The 25,514-nt window shown below is 44.0% G+C and overlaps 2 protein-coding genes across 2 annotated transcripts in view; both read right to left on the bottom strand.

Annotated features, from left to right (window-relative positions):
• LOC138800698 (adventurous-gliding motility protein Z-like) overlaps nucleotides 1-4,595 on the bottom strand; it is a 38,933-nt gene extending 34,338 nt beyond the window's left edge. Inside the window, exon 1 of the mRNA XM_069982580.1 lies at nucleotides 3,900-4,595. Coding sequence (XP_069838681.1) covers nucleotides 3,900-4,555 — 656 coding nt within the window. The 5' untranslated portion in view covers nucleotides 4,556-4,595. The remainder of the gene's footprint in view (nucleotides 1-3,899) is intronic.
• The window catches only part of LOC138801019 (uncharacterized), a 52,414-nt gene that overhangs the window by 20,105 nt on the left and 6,795 nt on the right, over nucleotides 1-25,514 (bottom strand). The window lies entirely within an intron of this gene.

Genomic DNA, 25,514 nt, shown 5'->3' with positions numbered 1-25,514 from the left:
GCATTTGATTAGCGGGGGCTGCTGAACTTGGATAAAGCTCTAAGGTTGTCTGGAAAACATGGATACAGCCAATGACTATATCCATGTTTTCCACATAGCCTTAGGGCTTTATCCAAGTTCAGCAGCCCCAGCCCCCACTGAACGTCCTGCAGCTGGGGGCCCCAGACAGCCGGAGAGTGATGCTGCCTGTCCTCAGTGGGCCCCAGCATCGGACGCTGCCGCAGATGTCAGATCTTCAGCAGCCCTGCTCCCTGGCTCCAGCCCCCACCTCATCCCCGCCCATGCACGAATGACGTGCAGACGTCACTCCAGCGCCTCACGGGCCCTGCCAAAGACGAGCGGGAGACTGATGGACTGCTTCAGCCCGCTGAACCAGGAGAGGTGGATTGCATCAGCACCACAGTGATAGGGGGAGCCGCTTTCTGCCTTCTCCTTACTTGTAAGCTTCTGCTCTGCCTCCTGTCACAGCTGGACCTCCCCCCCCATCCCCGTAGTTTTGCCGGGACTGTCATGATTATGTGGAGACAGCCCGGCAAATCCATGTTCCGGGTATGTCCCGGGAAGCTCCGCCCCCCGCCACACCAAACCCCGCCCCCTGTCGGCGTGAGTGATGTCACTCATACAGAGCAGGGAGAGGAGTCGCTGGGGGTCTAGAGGAACCATACAGGTGGGGTAAGTATAGCTCTTTTTGTTTTAAATACAGATGAAGGGGCAGGAGTATGGTGAGGAGGGGCAAGAGGATAAGAGGGGTTCTACTATGATGATGGAAGGGCTGGAGGATGAAGGGGGTAGTAGTATGATAGGGTAGGAGGAGGATGGAGGGGTAGTAATATGATGAAGGGGCAGAAGGATGAAGGGGGGTAGTAGTATGATGATAAAGGGTGTAGTATTATGATGGAGGGGCAGAGTGATGAATGGGTAGTAGTATGATGATAGAGATGCAGGAGGATGATGATGGAGGTGCAGGAGGATGAAGGAGGTAGTAGTATAATGATGGAGGGTCAGTATATATATTCGTGCTGTTCTGGGGTCACTTCCACACAATGAGCCCCCACATAACTCTGATCTCCCACAAAGCATTCAGTGTACAATGTACCTAAGACCCTACAACTACAACAGCTGCAGGCACTACAACTCCCAGCATATACTGATAGTCTGCATCCCTCAGGATGCCACCAGAAGCTTCTGCACAACAATCAATTATTAAAGGTTTGTTCTGTCTGAAACTACAACTCCCAACATACCCTACATTAAAGTTTCATAAGTGTAGGGTATTCTGGGAGTTGTAGTTCAACTGTAAAACATGTCATTCACAAGGGAGTTGTCGCAGATTCAGATGAATCCAGAATAGGGCCGGGTCAGTATGTCGCTTTTTACCGATTCTTCTTTGGTGAGCCCCAAGGATCATTTCCTCTGGTGGGCCCCATTTATCCCAGTCTGACACTGCCGTCAGCTCCCAGGCACTACCTAAGGTGCTGACAGTGTGCTGTAGCTGACAGTCCCCAGTAAGCATGGTGCCTTTTTGGTAATTTCCCATGCAGCGGATTATGTACAATCTTATGTCTCCTACTGTCACAGAGCTGTTGTTCGTGCCACACTTGTCATGCATCCTCCTCCCTCTTCATGAATAATCAATGCTGCCCGGCCTCCTGCTCGCTCAGCTGTTAGATTGCAGATCAGTCTTCTGTAGGCAGGTTATCTCTGAAAGAATCTCTCCTCCCTGATGTGTTGGAGTTGTGGTCTAGGGGTAACTCACCTGTCTAGAGACCTGCCAGCAGTTCATTCTCTGGTTTGAATCCCCTGATGGAAATTAAATAGATGTCTTTTTTTCCTCATTATTGTATCATTTTAAGGCTATGTTCACACACAGTATTTTGGTCAGTATTTTGCAATCAAAACCAGGAGTGGATTGAGAACACAGAAAGGCTATGTTCTCACACTGTTGAAATTGAGCAGTGAGTGGGCCATCATTTAATGGCAAATATTGGACATTGTTTTAAAAAAACATTCATTATTTTCCATTAAATTACAGCCATCCACTCAATTTCAACAGTGTGTGAACATAGCCTTTCAGTGTTTTCAATCCACTTCTGGTTTTGAATATGCAAAAGAAGGGTCCGTGGAGTCTAAGTTACGAGTCTCAAAAGACAGGAATAACCAGATATCCCTCCAGGGGAGGGAAGCCTATTGCCATGGGGGTGCCTCCCAGTGGGGAGTACACCAAACCGAGGTAGTTGCCCCTCGTCAGTGTGGAGTAGGATTCTGGGCAATGAAAAATAGACCAACAAAACACAGCAATCGCTGAGCTCAGGGAGACCAGTGACAAAAAAAATCAAATGGAGTACTCACTGAAGAGTCTCCACTGATGCATTGCCCCCTATAAATTTAAATATGCAAAACAAGGGTCCGTGAAGTCTCAGTTACGAGAAGCAACTACTCCGAAACGATCGTCTGTGGGTGGATGGATGCCTGCCTTGGTAAACCCTTGTCATGTCGCAATACTCGCCACAGAGTTAGACTTTGACGTAAAAGGGGCCACCCTGGTATTTCCCTATTTATGTTCCAATACTCGCAACCGAGTGGGACTTAAGGGGCTACGTATCAGGGTGGTTTGGTGATCTCCCCACTGGGAGGCACCCCCATGGCAATAGGCTTCCCTCCCCTGGAGGAATATCTGGCTATTCCCGTGTTTTGAGACTCGTAACTGAGGCTCCAAAGACCCCTCTTTTGCATTTTTTTATTTATAGGGGGCAATGTATCAGTGGAGACTCTTCAGTGAGTACTCCATTTGATTTTTTTGTCGCTGGTCTCCCTGAGTTCAGCGATTGCTGTGTTTTGCACTTCTGGTTTTGGTTGTAAAATACTGAGCAAAAATACTGTGTGTTTGAACATAGCCTTAAAAATGATACAATAATGAGAAAAAAAAGACATCTATTTAATTTCCATCAGAGGATTTGAACCAGAGAATGAACTGCTGACAGGTCTCTGGACAGGTGAGTTACCCTTAGACCACATCTCCAACACATTACAGAGGAAAGATTCTTTCAGAGATAACCTGCCTACAGAAGACTGATCTGCAATCTAACAGCTGAGCGAGCAGGAGGCCGGGCAGCATTGATTATTCATGAAGAGGGAGGAGGATGCATGACAAGTGTGACACGAACAGCAGCTCTGTGACAGTAGGAGACATAAGATTGTACATAATCCGCTGCACGGAAAATTACCAAAAAGGCACCATGCTCACTGGGGGACCGCCAGCTACAGCACACTGTCAGCACCTTAGGTAGTGCCCGGAAGCTGACGGATTCCCTTTAAAAGAAAAAAAATCAAGAAAGGAGCATGAACTGCAGTTTGAGAAAAAGGAAGACACCTGATGGTCACATGTTTAGGGTTAATTTTAATATTGATAACTTTAAACAAGTTATCAATTTATCACAACCCCTATTAATTTATTAAAAAATACTGTGACAGTGCCTATTTAGGATTCTTGAACATTGTAATAAAGGGAGGCGGCCTCCAGTAGGTGGCGCTGTAGAGCAAGTTCTTTTCCTTCTGGAAATGAGATAATTTGCCTATCTTTCCCATGGATGATTGCATGACCATTCCATACCTCAGTTTCATGGTCTCCTCAAGTAGACACATACTGCAATACTTTACTTGTATATCAAAAGCTTCCCTGAGATTTTTTTTTTTTTGGGGGGGGGGGCACATTCATTTTCTCAACTAAGGGTCCATTTACACAGAAAGATTATCTGCCAAAGATTTGAGTATGTTACTAGTGATGGGAAAGATGGCCTTGTACAATGCTTGGACTCAATTTTGAATATAACCTGTATTATAAGCTGTACAGTTCAATAGTTTTATAGTAAATTACCAGATATTCTTTATACTCCACTTACCTCAGGTTATCGGCCATCTTGGATTTCTCACACACGGTGTCCCTGGAGGTCTCACCACAGCAGGAGTAGGAGCCATGTCTATAGGTTCCTGAGTGATTCATATCATCTGTCAGGGCTGAAGCTACTGTATAAGCCGTCAGGGGACATAACATAGACTGTGGTGACCTCTGTACGGCCTCACTGTTCTCCTGGATTGTATGATCATATCCCAGAAAGTGGGAAACCTCATGGATAATTGTTCTTTCTTGGGATCTAGATTCTGGGTCTTTTCTCCAAAATGCTGCACATAGATAGATGGTTCTGTCCTTGGAGCCGGAGTATACATAAGCAATGGTTGTAATGTCCTTTTCAGGTTTTGTATTTTTGGCAAATGTGACTTTCTCTAGTTCCTGGATCAGCTCCTTCACCAGATCTGTGGTCAGTAATGGACAGTTGTTCTCCATCTTCAAGTCTTCAAACTCCTTAGGATCGTCCACCAGGAGACGTCCCCTTTTCTTCAGAGCGTCATGTAGGAGTCGTCGGGTCCGTTCTTTAGCTTCCTCGGCCTGTCTTCTCTCTTTATCACTCAGCAGACATGGAGGATTTGTGGTCTTTTTTTTAACTCCAGTTTTCTCATCCTCAGTTGTCCTAAATAACTTTAAGAGCGAAGAGGACATTGTCCACGTCAGGTAGATCCTGTACAACGTCTGTTTCTGTCCCGTTACCTTCTTTATATGTGTACACGGAACGGAAAGCCCCTGCACTGAACTGTTTTCACTTTTATTTTTACCAATGCAATAAGCGCTTGTGTCACACAGGACATCCGGAAGAAGATGGGGATTTTGAGGGGTGTACACTGGATGTTTAACCCCTTACCTCCCCAGCCATCGAGCTCTATTTTTCAGATCTGACCTTTCTCACTTTTTTTGTGACAAAATGTACTTCATGTTAGTAGTAAATTGTGGTTGATACATTAAAGGAGAACTCCGACCAAAAAATATTTTTTAATATGTTATTTCATAAGCACAGTTTGACGAATTCCTAATATACACTAATTATGGGAAATGCACATATACTGCTATTTCACTCAATTTACTAGATCAGGCAGGCCTCAGTTTCTCTAAAAAAAAAAAAGTGACCTCATGACTCCCCAGTCTATACCTGCAGGATCCAGTAGGGGGCGCAGTATATGTAGAAATTACATGTAATGGCCATTCCTATGCCTTTCTGCCCTAAATTCAGCTACCTGAAGCACCCCCCCCCCCCCCCCCCCAGCTTGCCCTCCAACCTCCCCGCCCTGCTATGACAGAAGGCCATAGTGCAATCATCCCCCAAAGAACATAATGGTCACCAAGGCAAACTCCAAGATCCTGTGTACAGATGAGAGCGGGGGGAGAGAGAGGAGGGGTGACAGGAGCGATGGAGATGGGAGTGGTGACGGAGGCAGGGGACATGGGAGCGGTGAGAGCTGGGACAGGAGCGGGAGCGGGTGACAGGAGTGGGGAGAAATTGGAGCAGAGGGAGGCATCCGTGCCGCCATTCGCACTATGACACGGATCATGGCACGGATGGTATAAATACATACATAGGATTTAATGGGCCCTAAAAATGGCTGTGGTTGTGGCACTGTACAGTGCCGCAGTGATTCAAAGAGATTCCCGCTGCCGGCATGATATTGATACATGATGCCGGGCGGGGAAACATTCCGTGCAATTTACGGGACATGTGAATGCAGCCTTAGCCATAGAAACACATTGGCTCACATTTATTGGGCCTGATGTGCCACCATTTTTCCTCCACGTTACCCATAATTGAGATACATTTATTACGTTTTGCGCACCAAAAAATGGAAGAATGTGCCTCATTGCACAAGGCAGTGTGTCCTAAAGGTAAAAGGCCATGGTATATATTGAGACGGTTGTGGGAGAAATGGTTTGGGGAATGATTGGTCTTCAGCTTGCACCTACCACACTATATTTGCCGTCCAAAATGGCGCCCATAGATAGATTGTTCTGTCCTCGGAGACGGGGTATACATAAACTATTACTCTAATATCAGATTCGGGGCTTGTACTTTTTATGCAGATGTCACCTTCAGATCAGCTCCTAAATCTGTGATGATTATTGGATAGTTGTTCTCCATTACCCGCTCTCCAAACGCTTTAGGATTTTCCATCAGGAGACTTCCCTTTTTCTTCAGAGAATCGTATTGGATTTGTAGGGTCCGTTCTTTCCTTAGTCGTCTCGGTTCTTCATTCAGAAACTACGGACTATTCATGGTCCTTTCTTTAGCTTTATTGGCCTTTAAGCTTTAAGATCTGTCTAATTCACAGGTGTTTATTATTTATGTAAATCTGCTGCAGACAGCCTATATATATATATATATATATATATATATATATATACACACACACACACACACCGTATTTTTCGCTTTATAAGACGCACTTTTTTTCCTCCCAAAGTGGGAGGAAAATCTAAGTGCGTCCTATAAAGCGAAGACGGCTTCCAAGCAGTGCCGAGCACCGCAAGGAAGCCGTCCCGCCCGCCCCCTGTATACATATGCATAGTGAGCGGCTCTGAGCGACCCCCTCCACCCGCCCAGCCCGCCCCCTCCATCGCCGCTCAGCTGAGCCGATCAGAAGCCCAGGAAAGTCCAATCACCATCACTTTTCTGGGCTCCTGATCGGCTGTTAGCTGAGCGGGCGGGCGGAGGGGGTCCCGGAACTCACCTGTCCGGCGGCCCCAGAAGCTCCTGTCTCCCGTCGGCCGTGCGCACTTCCGACATCCTCCGGGCACAGGCAGCGGGGTACAGAGACTGCCTATGTCCCAGATGTGTTCTGCAGCCTCTATCATTCATGATAGAGGCTGCAGGACACTTCCGGCACAGGCAGCGTTTCTGTACCCCGCTGCCTGTGCCCGGAGGATGTCGGAAGTGCGCGTGGACGACGGGAGACAGGAGCTTCTGGGGCCGCTTCTGGGGTTAAAGTAATCTTTAACTTTATTAGCACAAAGAAAAAATGATAAAAGCGGTGGCTTCCTTGACGCAGTCCGTCTGGACCAGGAGTCTGATGTCTGGATCACTGGGTTTCCTCAATGTTACCGGACACTGACTCCACGTTCTGGTGAAAGAAGTTCTTTATTTGCATTCAGCTACGTGTTTCAAGGAGGACACCCTCCTCTTCATCAGGCATGTGACATAAGGTGCTGGTGTGCATTTTATAATGAAGTTCATAAAGGGTGACCTGGAAGTGATCTCACTGGGGGCTTGAACCCGTGATATCATAGGTCAGCATGCAATTGAATTGAAACAACAATTTTAGTTCATACGCATAAAAACAAAATTTGATTCAAATATAAATAAAATGCAATAGAAACATATCTGATAAAATGCTATAGATATTATAAATGGTTTACATTCAATCTGTAATTTAAAAAATAAAAACATTTACCCAGTGATCCAGACATCAGACTCCCGGTACAGACGGATTGCGCCAAGGAAGCCACCGCTTTTATCACTTTTTCTTTGTGCTAATCTTGCTGACGGAAGGTGGCGGGCTGCAATCCCACTGCAATTTCAAGCTCTGAATAGTGTTGTGCCTAATTCAGTACGACCACACCATGTAAGCGTGCATACTGTGTACTTGTGTTTGTGGCTCCCTCAGAGTTAATTTTCCTGCACATGCAGCGCTTATTGCTTTTTTCTTTCATATATTTGCGCATCTTTAACTGTCACTTTCAATGAGATTACATACTCGCAGCGGGATTGTCTTGGTATCAAGTGCCAGTGCCTAGACATTCATATACAGGTCTATGTCCCAGCAGTACGGCCTCCCGCTTCTTCAGGCCTATGTCCCAGCAGTACGGCCTCCCGCTTCCTCAGTAGTATGTCCCAGCAGTACGGCCTCCCGCTTCCTCAGGAGTATGTCCCAGCAGTACGGCCTCCCGCTTCCTCAGGTCTATGTCCCAGCAGTACGGCCTCCCGCTTCCTCAGGTCTATGTCCCAGCAGTACGGCCTCCCGCTTCCTCAGGCCTTTGTCCCAGCAGTACGGCCTCCCGCTTCCTCAGGCCTTTGTCCCAGCAGTACGGCCTCCCACTTCCTCAGGCCTTTGTCCCAGCAGTACGGCCTCCCACTTCCTCAGGCCTATGTCCCAGCAGTACGGCCTCCGGCCTCCCACGTTTTGTTTCTAATTGTTTTGTGATGGCATATTTCATAAAGCTTTGACATATTTCCATATTTGGGTGATGGTTTATTATTTATAGAGTACTGGATCCATTATAGGCATAGCTTTAAATGAATACACTTCATAATTTAGCCATAATCCACAAAGACTACACAGAAGCTTTTTATAGGACTACATATAGGACTTTTATAGGACTCTTAATAAACATGTTACGCTGTATGTGTAGTGTCCCACCATGGGTATTTCCTATGTCACACCTGTCGCAAAAGCTTTTTTTCTTAAAGTTAAGTGGTGATGAAGGTATTTATTAATTCGCCACTAGATATCAGTGTTTTGTGTATATGCTCTTTTTTTTTTTTCTTTTTTTTTTCAGCTCTAAAACAATTACAATGCTTTATTTATATTCCAACCCTACAGTTTTTTTTCTTTTCTTTCTCAAAGCTTTTTATTGAGAACATAATGCATTACAAACAGCAAAGAGTAGATTAAGAGTTAGCAGTAGGTGAAGTATGCATACAGTTCTATGTGGCAAAACAATCATCCAATAAAAACGGGCAAACAAAATCTCCCAGATAAATCCGGAGAGGTAACAATAACAAAAGATAGGAGAGCGAAAAAGGAGGGAAGAAGGGGAAGAAAAAGAAGGGGGATGCCAGCATGGTCACAGGAGGAGAGAAAAGGTCTGCGGAAGAAGAGAGAGCGACCATGTGGGTCTTGACTTATGGCGTAGTGGAGCGGTTCTTGTAAGAAGGTGAGTCCAAGAAGGCCGCCCACGGAAACCACAGTCTAGCTGTAGGCTGAGGTTTATTGTGGAATTCTGCTTTTAGTTCTTCCATTCTTTGCAGATACATGACCTCCGCAAACCACTCAGTTACCGTGGGCGGGGATTCTGATTTCCACCTCCTCGGAATCACCGTCTTCGCTGCCAACAATAGGAATTTCGTCAATCCCTTTTTGAATTTGGTCAAATGGCCCGGTATCTTGTGTATATGCTCTTATAGACTTCACAGCTGAAGCTAACAAAGTGTTACCGTTTTTTGTATACTATGTACTTTTATTGTTCTTTCTGACTTATCATTTTTCTTCTCTTCGCACACATTCCTTTCCACCACTCACAGGGTCTTTTACATAACTCTGAAGGAAGTAATCACTTGGTGAGAGGAAGTGTGGCGTAAGTTTTACCCAGATTCTTGTGGGAGGAGGACGCACAGAGCCGACCTCCCTGCTGTGACCGGGCTGGGGGCTGCCTCTCAGGCTATGCAGTGCTAGAAACTTCAAGGAGGACAAGTCAGGTATCATCTCAGCCCATGGTGAAGCCCGCCCGACCCCCCCTTGGAGCACCATATATTTACCCCTTCCTCGAAGTACCGGTCCTGCTGTCGTGGTATCGCCATCGGAAGCCGTGCATGCGATCACCAGAGATGAATCCAACGCCCATAGAGAATGACTTCTCACTCTCAAGTATGAAGTATTCTTTTCTCAACTTCCGGCAGATCACAGTACTACCTTGGGTTGGGACTCTCTTGACAAACTCCTCTTCACTACGCTGCTCTACTCTACTCTCAGCTATCTAAGCACCGCTACAACTACTTCTACTACATTCAGCACTTTCAAGTATCTCGGCAGCATAGACCAAGTTGAGCACTGTTATCTGTCCAAAGATTATCGATTTGCTGCCAAAGTGTTTTGTACTATACTATACTGCACAGTAAAGCTTTTATATTTTTATCACTGGGACTCATCTTTTCCTCTTCACCAGCACCTTTACACACCTTGGGTCATTTTCCCCTTTTCTGTGGGTGGCGTTACCGATAGTCCGGGTGGGTCAATTGATTCTAAGGACTACCGTGACAGGAGCCCAAGGGACCCATCGCAGCCAGGCAGGTCACTGACCATTTTGTAGAGTACAGCCAGCCAAAACACTAAAAGCAGGTACCAACATCATACCTTTGTGCTGGACAAGCACTGGTGTCACGACACTTACACCCCTGGCTGAGCTGTACAACAGAACCGACCACCCATCACAAAAGTGGCGTCACTAGTAATAGTTAATTTAGGTTAGTACTGCAACAAAAAGTTCCAATGCCCCTGTCATTTTGCTTTCACCCCAGGCAACGCCATCTCTATCATAGTCTGGAGATTCAAATTAAATCTGTCCAAGCCAGTTTTGGTCAGCTGCACCCCATCACTTCCAGTCTCTATACCAGTCTCTAGATTTTTGTGCCTGAAAGAAAACCCACCCAGTGATGGCATAAACCTACATAGAGTTCTATTAATCCTCTTTCTGGTTTCTTCACAATAAGTCAGATCCATTCTTTTTAACCATGAAATCCTGGGAATAATTTCCGAAAAAATTAATCTGACACCAGAGAACATGTGACGGACGCGTTGGAGACTTCGCTTCATTTCAAAGACTAAATCAATTGTACCGATCTTCTCAATGTCATTGCCGCCTAGGTGGACGATGATAACGTCCGGGTCTGGTGACAGCTCACGCATCAGCAGGACTTGTTCTAGTAATCCTTCCCACGTCTGTCCTCTGACTCCCATCCAATGGACCTGCACCTGGTCAGACGGCAGTGATAGGTTTCTACCATAGTGCCGCTCCTCAGCTCTTCTTTCTGCCCAATGGACGAACGAATGTCCGAGTATCCAAACTGTAAAAGAAAACATTAGTACTATAACATCAAGCCCAAAACTATCTGACACAAAGCTCAACATTTTTTTACAAACACCAGAGTTAGGGCTGTTTTATATGGGCCAACACTTACCCAAAATGAGCATCGGTGCTCGATTAAGGAGCCTTTTACACAGCTTAGGGCCCTATTGCCCGGAGTGATAATCTGCCAAATCAGACCGATTCAGCAGACTATTGCTCTGTGTAGTAAAGACAACCATCAGCTGATTAATCGATCATTGGCTGATCGTTGTAGTTTAATCCAACGTAAAAATCTTCAGCTGCTAGGTGCACGTCACTAAACGTTATATAGACCTTTCCATGCTCCCTGGTGTTCTTCTCTCTTCTGCCCACAGTCCACAGCCACTACCAAAACTTCTGAGCCGGTCTTTGTAATGACAGGCTGCTCTGCCAGCACAGCCAGTGATTGGCTGAGCGGCCTGTCACTTCAGAGCAGCATGAATATGCAAAAGAAGAGCCTGTGAAGCCTCATCAAAGAGTATGAAACACAGGACTAGCCAGATATCCCTCCGGGAAGGACCCAGCCAAGGGGCGGCTCCTGTAAGGAAACCACCAAAACCACCATATTAAGTGGCCCTATAAGTCAATGTAATGACAAGGGAAAAACCAAGGCCAAGTAACCATCCACATACAGCTGTTTCGGGGTGTTGCCCCTCATCAGTGTGGAGCAGGATTCTGGCTAGGTGGGAGCAATGCCTAGTAGAGCTATAAGAGAAACAGATCGCTGATCTTAGGGAGACCAGGCAAACGACAACACTGCCGGCTGCTAGTGAAAAGCGCTTAATGCAGTGAAGTCCTAGGTGCATTGCCCCCTGGGAAACATGAATATGCATATGTTTCACTTCAGAGCAGCGGCTGAGGACCGGGGAGTGAGCATAAGTAAGAAGAACACCGGGAGCGTGGAGAGGTATCTACTGTACAAAGTTTAGGGCACTAAGGCAAGGGCTGCACGGACATCACTAACAATGCACAATCTGCTAAATAGGCACTCGCTTACATTAAGGATCGGGTCGTGTAATACAGTCCTTAGTTATTGGGCAGACAAAGCCACAGTAAGGAGGATAAGAGGCCCTTCCCTAAAAGTAATAATGGCGCTGCCTAGTGTATAAAGGGGCAACAGTTTTTCTGCCTAATCTGTATATATTCATAGGAAGTGTCCACCTCTACATCAGGAGGGAAGTCTCTCACTTTTTTTTCTAAAACTATACGTTTTCTTACCAGATGTGTCCTTAAAGTGAAGAGGAGCAACTGAAGCACGGCTCTGCACCGGTAATGCTTCTATATGTGGATGGCCCACCATGCGCATAGACCTTGGAAATAAATTTGTACAAAATCATTTCATTTTTATTTATGTATAGAGTAAGCATAGCCAGATTTGTGTAAAAAAAAAGTGCAATAACATGTATAATGTGGAGGAGGTTTCCAAGGAGAAAAAAGGTAGAAATAAGACCTTCTGGTATAAAGAGGCTGAGCACCCGGCCATGTTTAGTTAGCCCTAATTCCGCACCGCGGGTGTAAATACTGCGAGCAATTTACTATTAATAGGTGAAACTGTTTCTATTTATTTTTGTTCAGGGGTGTAATCTGATATTTCCTTACTCTATCACTGCGTCTCATTACGATTTTATGTTTCAATTAATAATAAGCAGTGTAGACACACAAGGCACCTACCTCAGCTTATCGGCCATCTTGGATTCCTCACACACGGTGTCCCTGGAGGTCTCACCACAGCAGGAGTAGGAGCCGTCTCTATAGGGTTCAGGATGATCCATATCACTAGTCAGGGCTGAAGCTACTGTATAAGCCGTCAGGGGACATAACATAGACTGTGGTGACCTCTGTACTGCCTCACTGTTCTCCTGGACTGTGTGACCATATCCCAGAAAGTGGGAAACCTCATGGATGATTGTGTCTTGCTGGGATCTGGATTCTGGGTCCTCTTTCCAAAATAGCGCACATAGATGGATGGTTCTGTCCTCAGAGTTCTCATATACATAAGCAATAAACCTAATATCGTCTTCAGGATTTGTATTTTTTACAAACGTCACTTTTCTTAGTTCCCGGATCAGATCTCTTACCAGATGTTCCGTAACTAATGGGTGAAATACGTCCTTCATCTCGCGGTCTCCAAACTCCTTGGGATCTTCCACCAGGAGGCTTCTCTTTTTCTTCAGAGCATCTAACAGGATTTGTAGGGTTTTTTCTTTAGCTTTATTTGCCTGTTTGTTCTCTTTATTACTCAATAAACATGGATTATTTGGAGGGATCCTTTCTCCCTTGATCTTTCTTATTTCATCCTCAAATTTCCTAATTAGCTCCCGAACACTTCTGTTCATGGTGCCGTCTCCAGGAGGTTTTCTCCGTACAATGTCATCCCCTGTATCCTTTATAATAAGGAAGCAAAAAGTCCCTGTGCTGCTTTTACTTTCATTGCAGTCGTATGTTATTACATGATGACATAAGGTACAAAGTTCTTTAATGTTTTTCCTTGAAAGTGAGCTCCTATACAGGTAATACCCTTTCATGGAGCCTAGATAGGTGTAGTGTCCCAGTACAAGTTTTTCCACAAAGTTTGGTGTCACCCAGGTGAAAGGTAACTCTGTCAAGTGCCACACTAGGGGAAGAAGCTGCCATTTGCACTTTTACTACTTGGTGTCTCACTTTCCCCATCTGTTGTAAGAGCACAGCTGAAGGTTTAACTGCGTTTTCCTAATGGTCCTTTTACACGGAACGATTGATCGTTCGAATTTGCGCGATAACGGTCGAATTTGACCGATAATCATACGTGTAAACACAGCGAACGATCAAACGACGAGCAAAAAATCGTTCATTTTGATCTTTCAACATGTTCTCAAATCGTCGTTGATTGTTTGCAAAAAATTCGCAGATCGTTCAGTGTAAACAGTCTTTCAACAATTTCCCCTATGTGTGAGATAGGCTAAGCGTTCGCAAAACGATCGCAATGCGAATATTCCGTACGATGTATCGTTCCGTCTAAATGGCGATCGTTCTAAAAAAAAAAATCGTTCATTCAGAATCGTTAATCGCGGGATCGAGCGAATTATCACTACGTGTAAAAGTACCATTAGTTCCTGGTCTTTTGTCAGTAGTAGTGAAGTTGGAGAGAGACTAAAGGTGCGTTTACACGTAACGATTATCGTGCGAATTTGCGCAATAACAGTCGAATTCGAACGATAATTATACGTGTAAACGCAGCGATTTAACCAATGTGTGAGATAGGCTTAAATGATTGCAAAACGATCGCAGAGCGAATTTTCGTACGATATATCGTACCGTCTAAACGCTGATCGTTATGAAAAAAAAATCGTAAATCCGACATCGCTAATCGTACGATCGGGCCAATAATCGTTTCGTGTAAACGCACCATAAGACACAGCTTGGCAACACAAAGGGCCAACATTAAATATGAAAAAAAAAAAAACAAAGGGCCAACTTGGCAACACAAAGGGCCATGGGCCCAGATAAACCAGAATATCCCCGAATAACAAATAAAACGTAACTTTTAATCCATAAAAGTAAAATAATAATGTGAGATTGTGAGATTAAAACCACTAACCCACAATCCGCGATCAGTAAGGCACATTTTTTGAGTTTGTTTAAGACACAGCTAAAGACATACTTCAGAGAGAGACTTTAGCCAAGACGTAGTGCTAAACCCACAAGTGGGGTAACCGTCCTCTAGGGCAACCTTTTCTATGCCAGGGATCTTTCTCCAGTTTGTCAGTTTAGAAGATTCAAGAGACTGATCCACAGTAGGACAAAGAGCTTAAGCTGAAGTATCCTACTGATATACACACGCTATGTTGGGAGGTCTTGAGGAGTCTGCTACACCCAGTTGTATTGGCCTGGGGCTTGTACTACCCAACCTGGCACTCTAATCTGGTTGGGCAAAAGTTGGTCTTTTATGTTTGGTACAACCCATAAGTACGAGTATTCTTTTTTTAACACTAAGGCTGCATTCACACGTCTGTAGATTTTGTGAACCTACAGACAGTGAATGCATGCAATGTGTCAACAGCGGGGAAACTCTTTGAATCTCCACAGCACTGTAGGCCAGAAAAGTCTACGGACGTGTGAATGCAGCCTTAGTATCTACTCAACACAATCCCGGCAGAGTACAGTTCTACCTTAGACAAGACCCCCAAGACGATAACTACACCTGAACTCAGTCAAGCTACACCTTTCCACAAACTCGGCCTTTCTTTTTCTATCAACCAGCTTCTTAAGGTACTACCTCCAGCACTTCAGTCACTTACACCTGCACCTAGTGAGCCAACCAGTTTGATTTGTATTGCACTAAAACCTACAGTAAAGTCTCTGTTTGGTGAAGTGGTAGACTCTTTGCTCGCCGCACCCGCACCTTTACCCTCGACAGGTCTATTTTGTTCAGCCACTGAACAGCAGCCGTACAAAATAATCTGTGCACATTGTAAAGTACGACTTCTGGACGCACTTTACACTGTGGTCTATGCCCATAGGCCCCGGGCTGTTCACCAAGCCTGGGCCCCCCCACCCCACTGTAACCATGGCAACACTAGCCTGGTGTTCATAGTACAGGACAGATAATGTCATGATGTCCTGATTTGTGCAAAATTGCCATTAAAAAAGTGATTTTTTGCAAATCATGGCAGAAGTGTAGCCAGGAGACAGTACGCCACTGAAAGTATAAATCTTTTTGGGTGGCCATGGGCCCCCCAGGAGCTCAGGGCCCCGGGCTGCCGCCTGAAACGCTCCTATTATAATCTGCTACTGGGTCTATGGGAAATTGGAGCGCAGCACACCCGAATGAACACCCGAATGTACCCGCATTCCATTTAAAATCAAAAGATGTTCATCCGGCTAATAATGCAGTGTCGGCTGAGTGAACATGTAAGACATCGGCGGTTGTTTGCACACTGTGTGAACATGGCCTAGAAGTGCATTAATAAGTTATACAACCTTTCCAGCATAATGCCACATCGTTTTTTTTATGATAGATGGACTGAAACGGAAATGGGAGTCTGAATTCAGGAGATTTGCTTCACTACAACTGCATTTGTTGCCATTGACTACTATAGAGCCTACAGAATGCCACGTGGTATGAGGTCTCATCTCACCCCTAACTCATAACCCAATAATGGGGAGTTTTGTCAAAAGTTAGGGTATGTGCACACTGAGGATTACCGACGGAACCACAGGGGCGGGCGCGCGCGTCTCCGCCCGTGTCATAGACTCCATTCTATGCACGGGCTGATTTCTTCCTCCGTCCAAAGAATGAACTCGATTATTCTGTGGGCGGAGGAAGGAATCCGCCCGTGCATAGAATTGAGTCTATGACACGGGCGGAGACGCGCGCGTGAGTTAGCCGTCAGTGGACATAACAAAAACTGTGGTGACTCTTCTGGCCGTATGATCATTTCCCAGACAATGGGAAACCTTCTGGATAATTGTTTTTTGTTTCTGGATCCATTTTTGAAAATGGCGCACATGGATAGATGTTTCAGGGTCAGGGTATACATAAGCTATGGTATCAGTATCTTTGGGATGTGTATTTTTTACAAACTTCACTTTTCTAAGTTCTCGATCAGTTTCCCTACCACATGTTCTGTTACCAATGGGCAGGGATTGTCCTTCATCTTCTGGTCTCCGGACTCCTCAGGATCTTCCACCAGGAGAGTTTTCTTTTTCTGCAGAGCATCATGGTCCGTTCTTTAGCTTTATTTGCCTGTTTAGTCTCTTCTTCACTCAGTAAACTTGGATTATTCCGGGGGATCCTTTCTTCATTTTCTTTCTTGTTTCTGCCTGAATAATCCTAATGAAGTCCCGACGCATCGTCCGGTCTCCAGTTTTTTCTCCCCATCATTTCCTGTCGTCTTCTATATATTTTGTGCAAATAAGGAAGCAAAAAGCGATTTAAAATTTATTGTTACCATATTATATTTACATGAGGATGTGCAGAATGCAAAGATTTTTCCAGGTTTCCATGAAAAGGATCTTCTATTGAGTATATACTCTTTAGTGGATCAATGTAAATTAAGCTGTGCCTATATGTAACTCCGTGTCTGTCTCTGTACTGGCAATATACCGCACATCACAAGTAATATCTATTGTTTCAGCAGTCTCTTTTCTTCATGTCTACCAGCCAAAGATATACAGATAACCACAAACTTGTACGTGTATGTTGGGATTATATAATTCACTATTATTAACATAAATAAGTACCCTTTTAGTAATAATAAGACACATATCATGGTAGTAAATAAATTGGCCATGGCCTTTATTAAAGGTATAACAAACCAATTTAATTCCAAGTTACTTTAAAAGGAAACTGTCATATTGTCTACACAGTCAAGAGCGTATTCCATGATGCAGAGCCAAGTAAGTAGATTTGTGGGCGAAGATTTAATAGTTGTAGTTGTGTTGGTATTTAGTAGTTGTACTTTATGCATATACATCTAGGTTTAGGAGTCCAGGAGTAGGAGTAAGAGTTTTAAATGAATGAATTATTACTTCTCTTGATTCTTTTCCTACAAATATGTATATTTATCTCCTCAGTTTCTCTTTCTCTCTAACATGATGCCCACAGATTAAACTTACCTTTGTATCAATAAATTAATAACCTTATAACTTAGCTGTAGGCTGATGCCCTGAACTGTTGTCAGATATGCACAAGCCAAAAAGACAGAAATGGCTGCACATCGCCCCCATGGTTGACACGAAAGCTTGATCAGTTACATTTAAAAACCAACATCAGAAGTTAGTATATAATTTGATTAAACCATATTGCCTCATGTACCAACATGCAGGTCTCTGATACAAATGAGTCAGTAACCAAAAAAACATCAATGTGGCAGTCAGCGAACACAAGCAGAGAAGGGGGGCCATGGAATGGCCTGCAACCCCAATGTCACAGGAACAAACCCCAAAGGGCCCCCCCGTTAGGGACTCATGTGTATCAGAGACCTGCACGTTGGTACATGAGGCAATATGGCTTGATGAAATTATATACTAACTTCTGATGTTGGTTTTTAATGTAGCTGAACAAACTTTTGTGTCAACCATGGGTGCGATGTGCAGCCATTTCTGTCTTTTTGGCTTGTGCTGTTGTCAGATATACCCGGTGTTATAGGGGGCTATCAGCAGGTTAGATTCATCTAACCTGCTTATAGCTCCCCTTTAAAGAGGTGGTGTCATTAGGCAAAGAAGGTAAAATCAGAACTAAATACACTCACGTAAAGGAGAACTAATATATTGTTTTAGTAGCTTACATCCATATACTGTTTTTCTTCCCCATGCATCTGATTACTTCCTCTATGAACTGCAACCCTGCTGCTGCTATGCAACAATGCAGAGACTTTCCCACAATCCCCCTTGCTTTTATGAAGTGAAAGCCAACTGCCAGTACTTATAGGACAGATCCGGAGACTGCAGATGAACTGAGCATGAGTGACCCAACCTAGTGGACGCCTGGTGGCCGTAACCAAGAGCAACAGGTTAACTCAAAGCAGCACATGGGGGGATTAGTGAAATCTATAGCTCTTAATAATACCTTCTAAGAATTGTATGTACATTTCCATTAATGTTAATAGTTAATAGTTAATTAATAGTTTGTGCCTTAATTACCAGGCAATTTACCCACTTTTATCATCGCTGCTTTCCAAAAGTCATACCATTGTTTTATTTTTAGCCGACATAGCCATATGAGGGCTTGTTTTTTGTGGAACAATTTTTACTTTTTTTTGCGCCATTTTTTTATTTATGTAACTTGATTATCTTTTATTGACCCTTTTTTGGGTGAATAAAGGAAGCCATGTGGTAAAACTAACATGATAAATCTATTCTACACGTCATTACGATTATAGCTGTACCAAATTTGTAGTTGTTTTTTTTCCCCCCAACTATTAGCACTTTAGCACAATATAAACTATTTTATTGAAAAAACTACAAAGACTTAAACACATTCCGATATACATTGTGTTTGTATTTTTCTTGTGACGTGACAATTTGCAGGTTCATTTTTTGCAGGAAGATGTATAGTTTTTATTGATTCCAATTTTTACATATATATGACTTTTTGATCTCTTTTATGTTTTTCTGAAGCAGATTGTCATAAACGTATTCCAATAGGTCAGTAAAAAGCCGTATGTATCAAAATAAGGTCCATTAGTGATGTCAGTAAAAAGGGGTTAATGTTTCAATTAACATAACGTATTGGGATAGACCTAGTTTTCTTTGTGACACAACCCTTTTAATTTAAGTTGGTACGGAGATAAGTCCCAGTACAGTTCGGACCACGATGAGCAGTTTGCTTTCACCCCAGGCAATGCCATCTCTATCATGGTCTTGAGATTCAAATTAAAACTGTCCAGGCCGATTTCGGCCAATTCCCCACCATCACTTCTGTATAGTCCGGACTCTCCAGTCCCACGTCTGTCCTCTGACTCCCATCCAATGGACCTGCACCTGGTCAGACGGCAGTGATAGGTTTCTACCATAACAGGGCTCTTCAGCTCTTCTTTCTGCCCAATGGACGAATGAATGTCCGAGTATCCAAACTGTGAAATCTATAAAAAAAAAAAATCAGCACTAAAACATAAAGCCGAAAACTATCTGATTATCTTAAAGAGGACCCCCCATTACAGCCCCCTATACTCACCTGATCCCGCCGGGTCCCGCTTCCTGATCCGGTCGGGTCACGGAGATATCAGTGCCCGAAGCCCGGCGCGCACGCTCACAGGAGAGTCCGATGCCCATAGAGAATGACGTAGCATTGGACTCCCCATTCATTCTCTATGAGCGTCGGACTCTCCTGTGAGCGCGCGCGCCGGGCTACGGGCGCTCATATCTCCATGACCCGACCGGATCAGGAAGCAGGACTCGGCGAGATCAGGTGAGTATAGGGGGCTGTAACGGAGGGTCGGGAGCCTGTCACCCCGGCATGGGGGGTGACAGATCTCCTTTAACTTCTAGCCAAGCTGACTTGAGGAGAAGCATAAGGTTTAGCCAAGGGCCAACATCTTACACTGTCTATATAAAGGAATGACAAGCTGTCGACTTCTGGGGGGATTTCCAATTATAATAGAAAAAAACACCAAAACATTTGTGAGCTGCTGAGATTATATCAACTTGCCGGAAAAGTCCAGAACATTCTTCTGGAAATTTTTCTCCCTTTACACTGGCATATGGAAAAATTCATGGTGCCATGAATCTAACTTGCTCTCTGACCTGTCCAGTGTGTTCCTGACCTGTCTGGTGTGTCCCTGACCTGCCTGGTGTGTCCCTGACCTGTCTGATGTGTCCCTGACCTGTCCGGTGTATTCCTGGCCTGTCTGGTGTGTTCCTGACCTGTCCGGTGTATTCCTGGCCTGTCTGGTGTGTTCCTGACCTGTCTGACCTGTCCGGTGTGTCCATGACCTGTCTGATGGGTTCTGACCTGTCCCAGGAGTCCCTGGCCTGTCTGATTGTTCTGACCTGTCCGGTGTGTCCCGGACCTGTCTGGTGTCTTCCTTTGTTTGATCACTAATGTTTTATTTTGGGGGATCAGAGTTAATGAGATAAATACATGCTGCACCTGACCAGATTTTTATTTTTAAAGAATGTTGAAAACCTTGTATTTTCTATAGTGTTCAAAATGACTTTGGTCTATCAAATAAAATCCAAATCAATCACATTTACTTAACGTGACAAAATGTGGAATACTCACTTAATGTGCCGTATATCTTCACCAGGGAAGGTTCTCACTTTTTTTCTAAAAACTTAGGTTTTCTCACCAGATGTGTCTACATAGCAATCAGGAGAATCCGTTTTTTCAACTTCAGTGTCGCTCTGCACCGGTAATGTCTCTATATGTAGATAGCCCACCGAACGCATAAAACTTGTAAACAAAATTGTACAAATTTATTTATTTTTTATTGATTTTATTGTTATATACAGTGGGGAAAAAAAGTATTTAGTCAGTCACCAATAGTGCAAGTTCTCCCACTTAAAAAGATGAGAGGCGTCTGTAATTGACATCATATGTAGACCTCAACTATGAGAGACAAAATGAGAAAACATTTTGTAAGAATTTATTTGCAAATTATGGTGGAAAATAAGTATTTGGTCACCTACAAACAATCAAGACTTCTGGCTCTCACAGACCTGTAACTTCTTCTTTAAGAATCTCCTCTTTCCTCCACTTGTTACCTGTAGTAATGGCACCTGTTTAAACTTGTTATCAGTATAAAAAGACACCTGTGCACACCCTCAAACAGTCAGACTCCAAACTCCACTATGGTGAAGACCAAAGAGCTGTCAAAGGACACCAGAAACAAAATTGTTGCCCTGCACCAGGCTGGGAAGACTGAATCTGCAATAGGCAACCAGCTTGGAGTGAAGAAATCAACTGTGGGAGCAATAATTAGAAAATGGAAGACATACAAGACCACTGATAATCTCCCTCGATCTGGGGCTCCACGCAAAATCTCACCCCGTGGGGTCAAAATGATCACAAGAACGGTGAGCAAAAATCCCAGAACCACGCAGGGGGACCTAGTGAATGAACTGCAGAGAGCTGGGACCAATGTAACAAAGCCTACCATCAGTAACACACTACGCCGCCAGGGACTCAGATCCTGCAGTGCCAGACGTGTCCCACTGCTTAAGCCAGTACATGTCTGGGCCCGTCTGAAGTTTGCTAGAGAGCATTTGGATGATCCAGAAGAGTATTGGGAGAATGTCCTATGGTCTGATGAAACCAAAGTGGAACTGTTTGGTAGAAACACAACTTGTCATGTTTGGAGGAAAAAGAATACTGAGTGGCATCCATCAAACACCATAGCTACTGTTAAGCATGGGGGGGGGAACATCATGCTTTGGGACTGTTTCTCTGCAAAGGGGCCAGGACGACTGATCCGGGTACATGAAAGAATGTGGAAGCATTGTGGGTAGAACTACAGAAGGAGGTAAAGAGTGAAAAAATTATTCTTGGTGTAATCTATAGACCCCCCAACATTACTGAGGAGGTAGATGGCCAGTTGAATAGACAAATAGAGCGGGCTGCCCGGGAGGGGACAGTAGTGGTAATGGGGGACCTCAACTACCCAGATATAGATTGGGGTCACGGTTCAGCTAAAACCACAAAGGGGAGGGAATTTCTTAACCTCCTGCAGGATCATTTTCTGGGCCAGTTTGTGGAGGAGCCAACTAGAAGTGATGCCTTGTTGGATCTGGTTATTTCTAACAACGCTGAGCTGGTTGGGGATGTCACTGTCCATGAACACCTGGGTAATAGTGACCACAATATAGTGACTTTTAGCTTAAAGTGTAGAAAAGAAAAACATGTTGGGAGGGCAAAAACTCTTAATTTTAAAAGTGCCAATTTTCCTGGGTTAAGGGCAGAACTTCAGGGCATAGACTGGGAGCGGCTGCTGTCACATACGGATACAGCTAATAAATGGGAAATCTTCAAATCCACATTAAATAACTGTACTGCCAAATATATTCCTATGGGTAACAAATATAAACGGTTAAAATCCAATCCCACATGGCTTACAACCGAGGTTAGAAGGGCTATAAATGAGAAAAAAGGGGCATTCAAAAAATATAAATCAGAGGGGTCAGCTGTAGCATTTAAACATTACAAAGAAGTCAACAAAACCTGTAAAAATGTAATAAAAGCAGCAAAAATTCACAATGAAAGGCAGGTAGCTATAGATAGCAAAAGAAACCCCAAAAAATTCTTCAAATATATTAATACAAAAAAACCAAGGTCAGAGCATGTAGGACCCCTAAATAATGGCGACGGGGAATTAATAACTGGGGATCAGGAGAAAGCTGAGTTACTTAATGGCTTCTTCAGTTCTGTATATACAAAAGAGGATGAAGCTGTGGTGGGTGGGGCCAGTGCTGCGAACACATGTAATGTACTGAACTGGTTTACTATAGATATGGTCCAGGATAAATTAAATAAACTCAATGTAGCCAAAGCTCCAGGGCCTGATGGATTACACCCCAGAGTTCTTAGGGAACTCAGTTCTGTAATTTCTCTACCCTTGTATGAAATATTCCGTGATTCTTTGCTTACTGGTATTGTGCCGAGGGACTGGCGTAAGGCAAATGTAGTGCCGATTTTCAAAAAGGGCTCTCGAACTTCCCCAGGTAACTACAGACCTGTAAGCTTAACGTCCATTGTGGGGAAACTATTTGAGGGGCTTATAAGGGACTACATACAGGAATATGTAGTGGCTAATAGTATTATAAGTGATAACCAGCATGGTTTTACTAAGAACAGAAGCTGTCAAACCAACCTGATATGTTTCTATGAAGAGGTGAGTAGAAGTCTGGATGGCGGCGCGGCTGTGGATATCGTGTACCTGGATTTTGCTAAAGCGTTTGACACAGTTCCTCATGGACGTCTGATGGGTAAGTTAAAGTCTATCGGTTTGGAAAGTTTAATGTGTAAGGGCCCTATTCCACCGGACGATTATCGTTAGCATAATCGTTAACGATTAACGATCTCAAACGACCGCTATTGCGAAAGACCTGAAAACGTTCAGTCATTTCTATGGAACGATAATCGTTACTTATGATCGTAATTGCGATCGTTTCTTCTTCCGTATTTCTTCGCTATTGCGTTCGTATCTATTGCGAACGACCGAACGATGTCTTATTCAATGCGAACGATTTGCGAACGTTTTGCGAACGAGCAACGATAAAAATAGGTCCAGGTCTTATAAAGCGATCAACGATTTCTCGTTTGGTCGTTAATCGTTAACTGCATTTCAGCCGAACGATTATCGTTTAGATTCGAACGATTTAACGATAATCTGAACGATAATCGTCCGGTGGAATAGGGCCCTAACTGGATTGAAAACTGGCTTAATAATCGTACCCAGAGAGTGGTGGTCAATGATTCCTACTCCGAATGGTCCCCGGTAATAAGTGGTGTACCCCAAGGGTCAGTAGTGGGCCCTCTTCTGTTTAACTTGTTTATTAATGATATTGAGAATGGAATTACCAGCAATGTTTCTATCTTTGCAGATGACACCAGGCTTTGTAGTACAGTACAGTCTATGGAGGATGTGCAGATGTTACAGGATGACTTAGACACACTGAGTGTTTGGGCGGCCACTTGGAAAATGAGGTTCAATGTGGATAAATGTAAAGTTATGCACCTGGGTACTAATAACCCGCATGCATCATATGTCCTGGGGGGAGTTACTCTGGGAGAGTCGCTGATGGAGAAGGATCTGGGTATACTTGTAGATAATAGACTACAGAACAGCACACAATGTCAGTCAGCTGCTTCTAAGGCCAGCAGGATATTGTCATGCATTAAAACAGGCCTGGACTCACGGGACAGGGATATAATATTACCGCTTTATAAAGCTTTGGTGCGGCCTCATCTGGAGTATGCCGTCCAGTTTTGGAACCCGATTCATAAAAAGGACGTTCTAGAGCTGGAGAGGGTACAAAGACGGGCAACTAAACTAATAAGGGGAATGGAACATCTTAGTTATGAGGAGAGATTAAAAGAATTACATTTGTTTAGTCTGGAGAAGAGACGTTTAAGGGGAGATATGATTAATTTATTTAAATATATAAATGGCCCCTACAAGAAATATGGGGAAAAGATGTTCCAGGTTAAACCCCCTCAAAGGACAAGGGGGCATTGCCTCCGCCTGGAGAAAAAAAGGTTCAATCTCCGGAGGCGACAAGTCTTCTTTACCATGAGAACTGTGAATCTGTGGGACAGTCTACCACAGGATCTGGTCACAGCAAAAACAGTAGAGGGCTTCAAAACCGGCCTAGACAAGTTCTTAGACCAAAATAATAAAATAAATAGATGCATATGTATAGAACCTATCACCCCTCCCCCTTCCCTGTATCCATCCCCTCCTTGGTTGAACTTGATGGACATGTGTCTTTTTTCAACCGTATTAACTATGTAACTATGAATGGGGCCATGTATTGGGAGACACTGAGTGCAAACCTCCTTCCATCAGCAAGGGCATTGAAGATGAAACGTGGCTGGGTCTTTCAACATGACAATGATCCAAAGCACACCGCCAGGGCAACGAAGGAGTGGCTTGGTAAGAAGCATTTCAAGGTCCTGGAGTGGCCTAGCCAGTCTCCAGCTCTCAACCCTATAGAAAACCTTTGGAGGGAGTTGAAAGTCCATGTTGCCAAGCGACAGCCCCAAAACATCACTGCTCTAGAGGAGATCTGCATGGAGGAATGGGCCAACATACCAACAACAGTGTGTGCCAACCTTGTGAAAACTTACAGATAACGTTTGACCTCTGTCATTGCCAACAAAGGATATATAACAAAGAATTGAGATGAAATTTTGTTACTGACCAAATACTTATTTTCCACCATAATTTGCAAATAAATTCTTACAAAATCAGACAATGTGATTTTCTGGATTTGTTTTCTCATTTTGTCTCCCATAGTTGAGGTCTACCTATGGTGTCAACTACAGACGCCTCTCATCTTTTTAAGTGGGAGAACTTGCACTATTGTTGACTGACTAAATACTTTTTTCCCCCACTGTATATAAAGAATACATATAGAAAAAATGTGCAATAAAGGTATAATGTTGAGAAGGTTTCAGAGGAGCATAAAGATACATCTGGACAGATGTCCAGAAGGCTGTCATTCATACACTCCACAAGGAGGGTAAGCCACAAAAGTTCATTGCTAAAGAAGCTGGCTGTTCTCAGAGTGCTGTATCAAAGCATATTAATGGAAAGTTGAGTGGAAGGAGAAAGTG

The sequence above is a fragment of the Dendropsophus ebraccatus genome, chromosome 9 (assembly GCF_027789765.1).
Source record: "Dendropsophus ebraccatus isolate aDenEbr1 chromosome 9, aDenEbr1.pat, whole genome shotgun sequence".
NCBI classification, from domain to species: Eukaryota; Metazoa; Chordata; class Amphibia; order Anura; family Hylidae; genus Dendropsophus; species Dendropsophus ebraccatus.
Note: the sequence above shows the minus strand (reverse complement) of the source record. Positions and strands in the feature narration are given on the sequence as shown.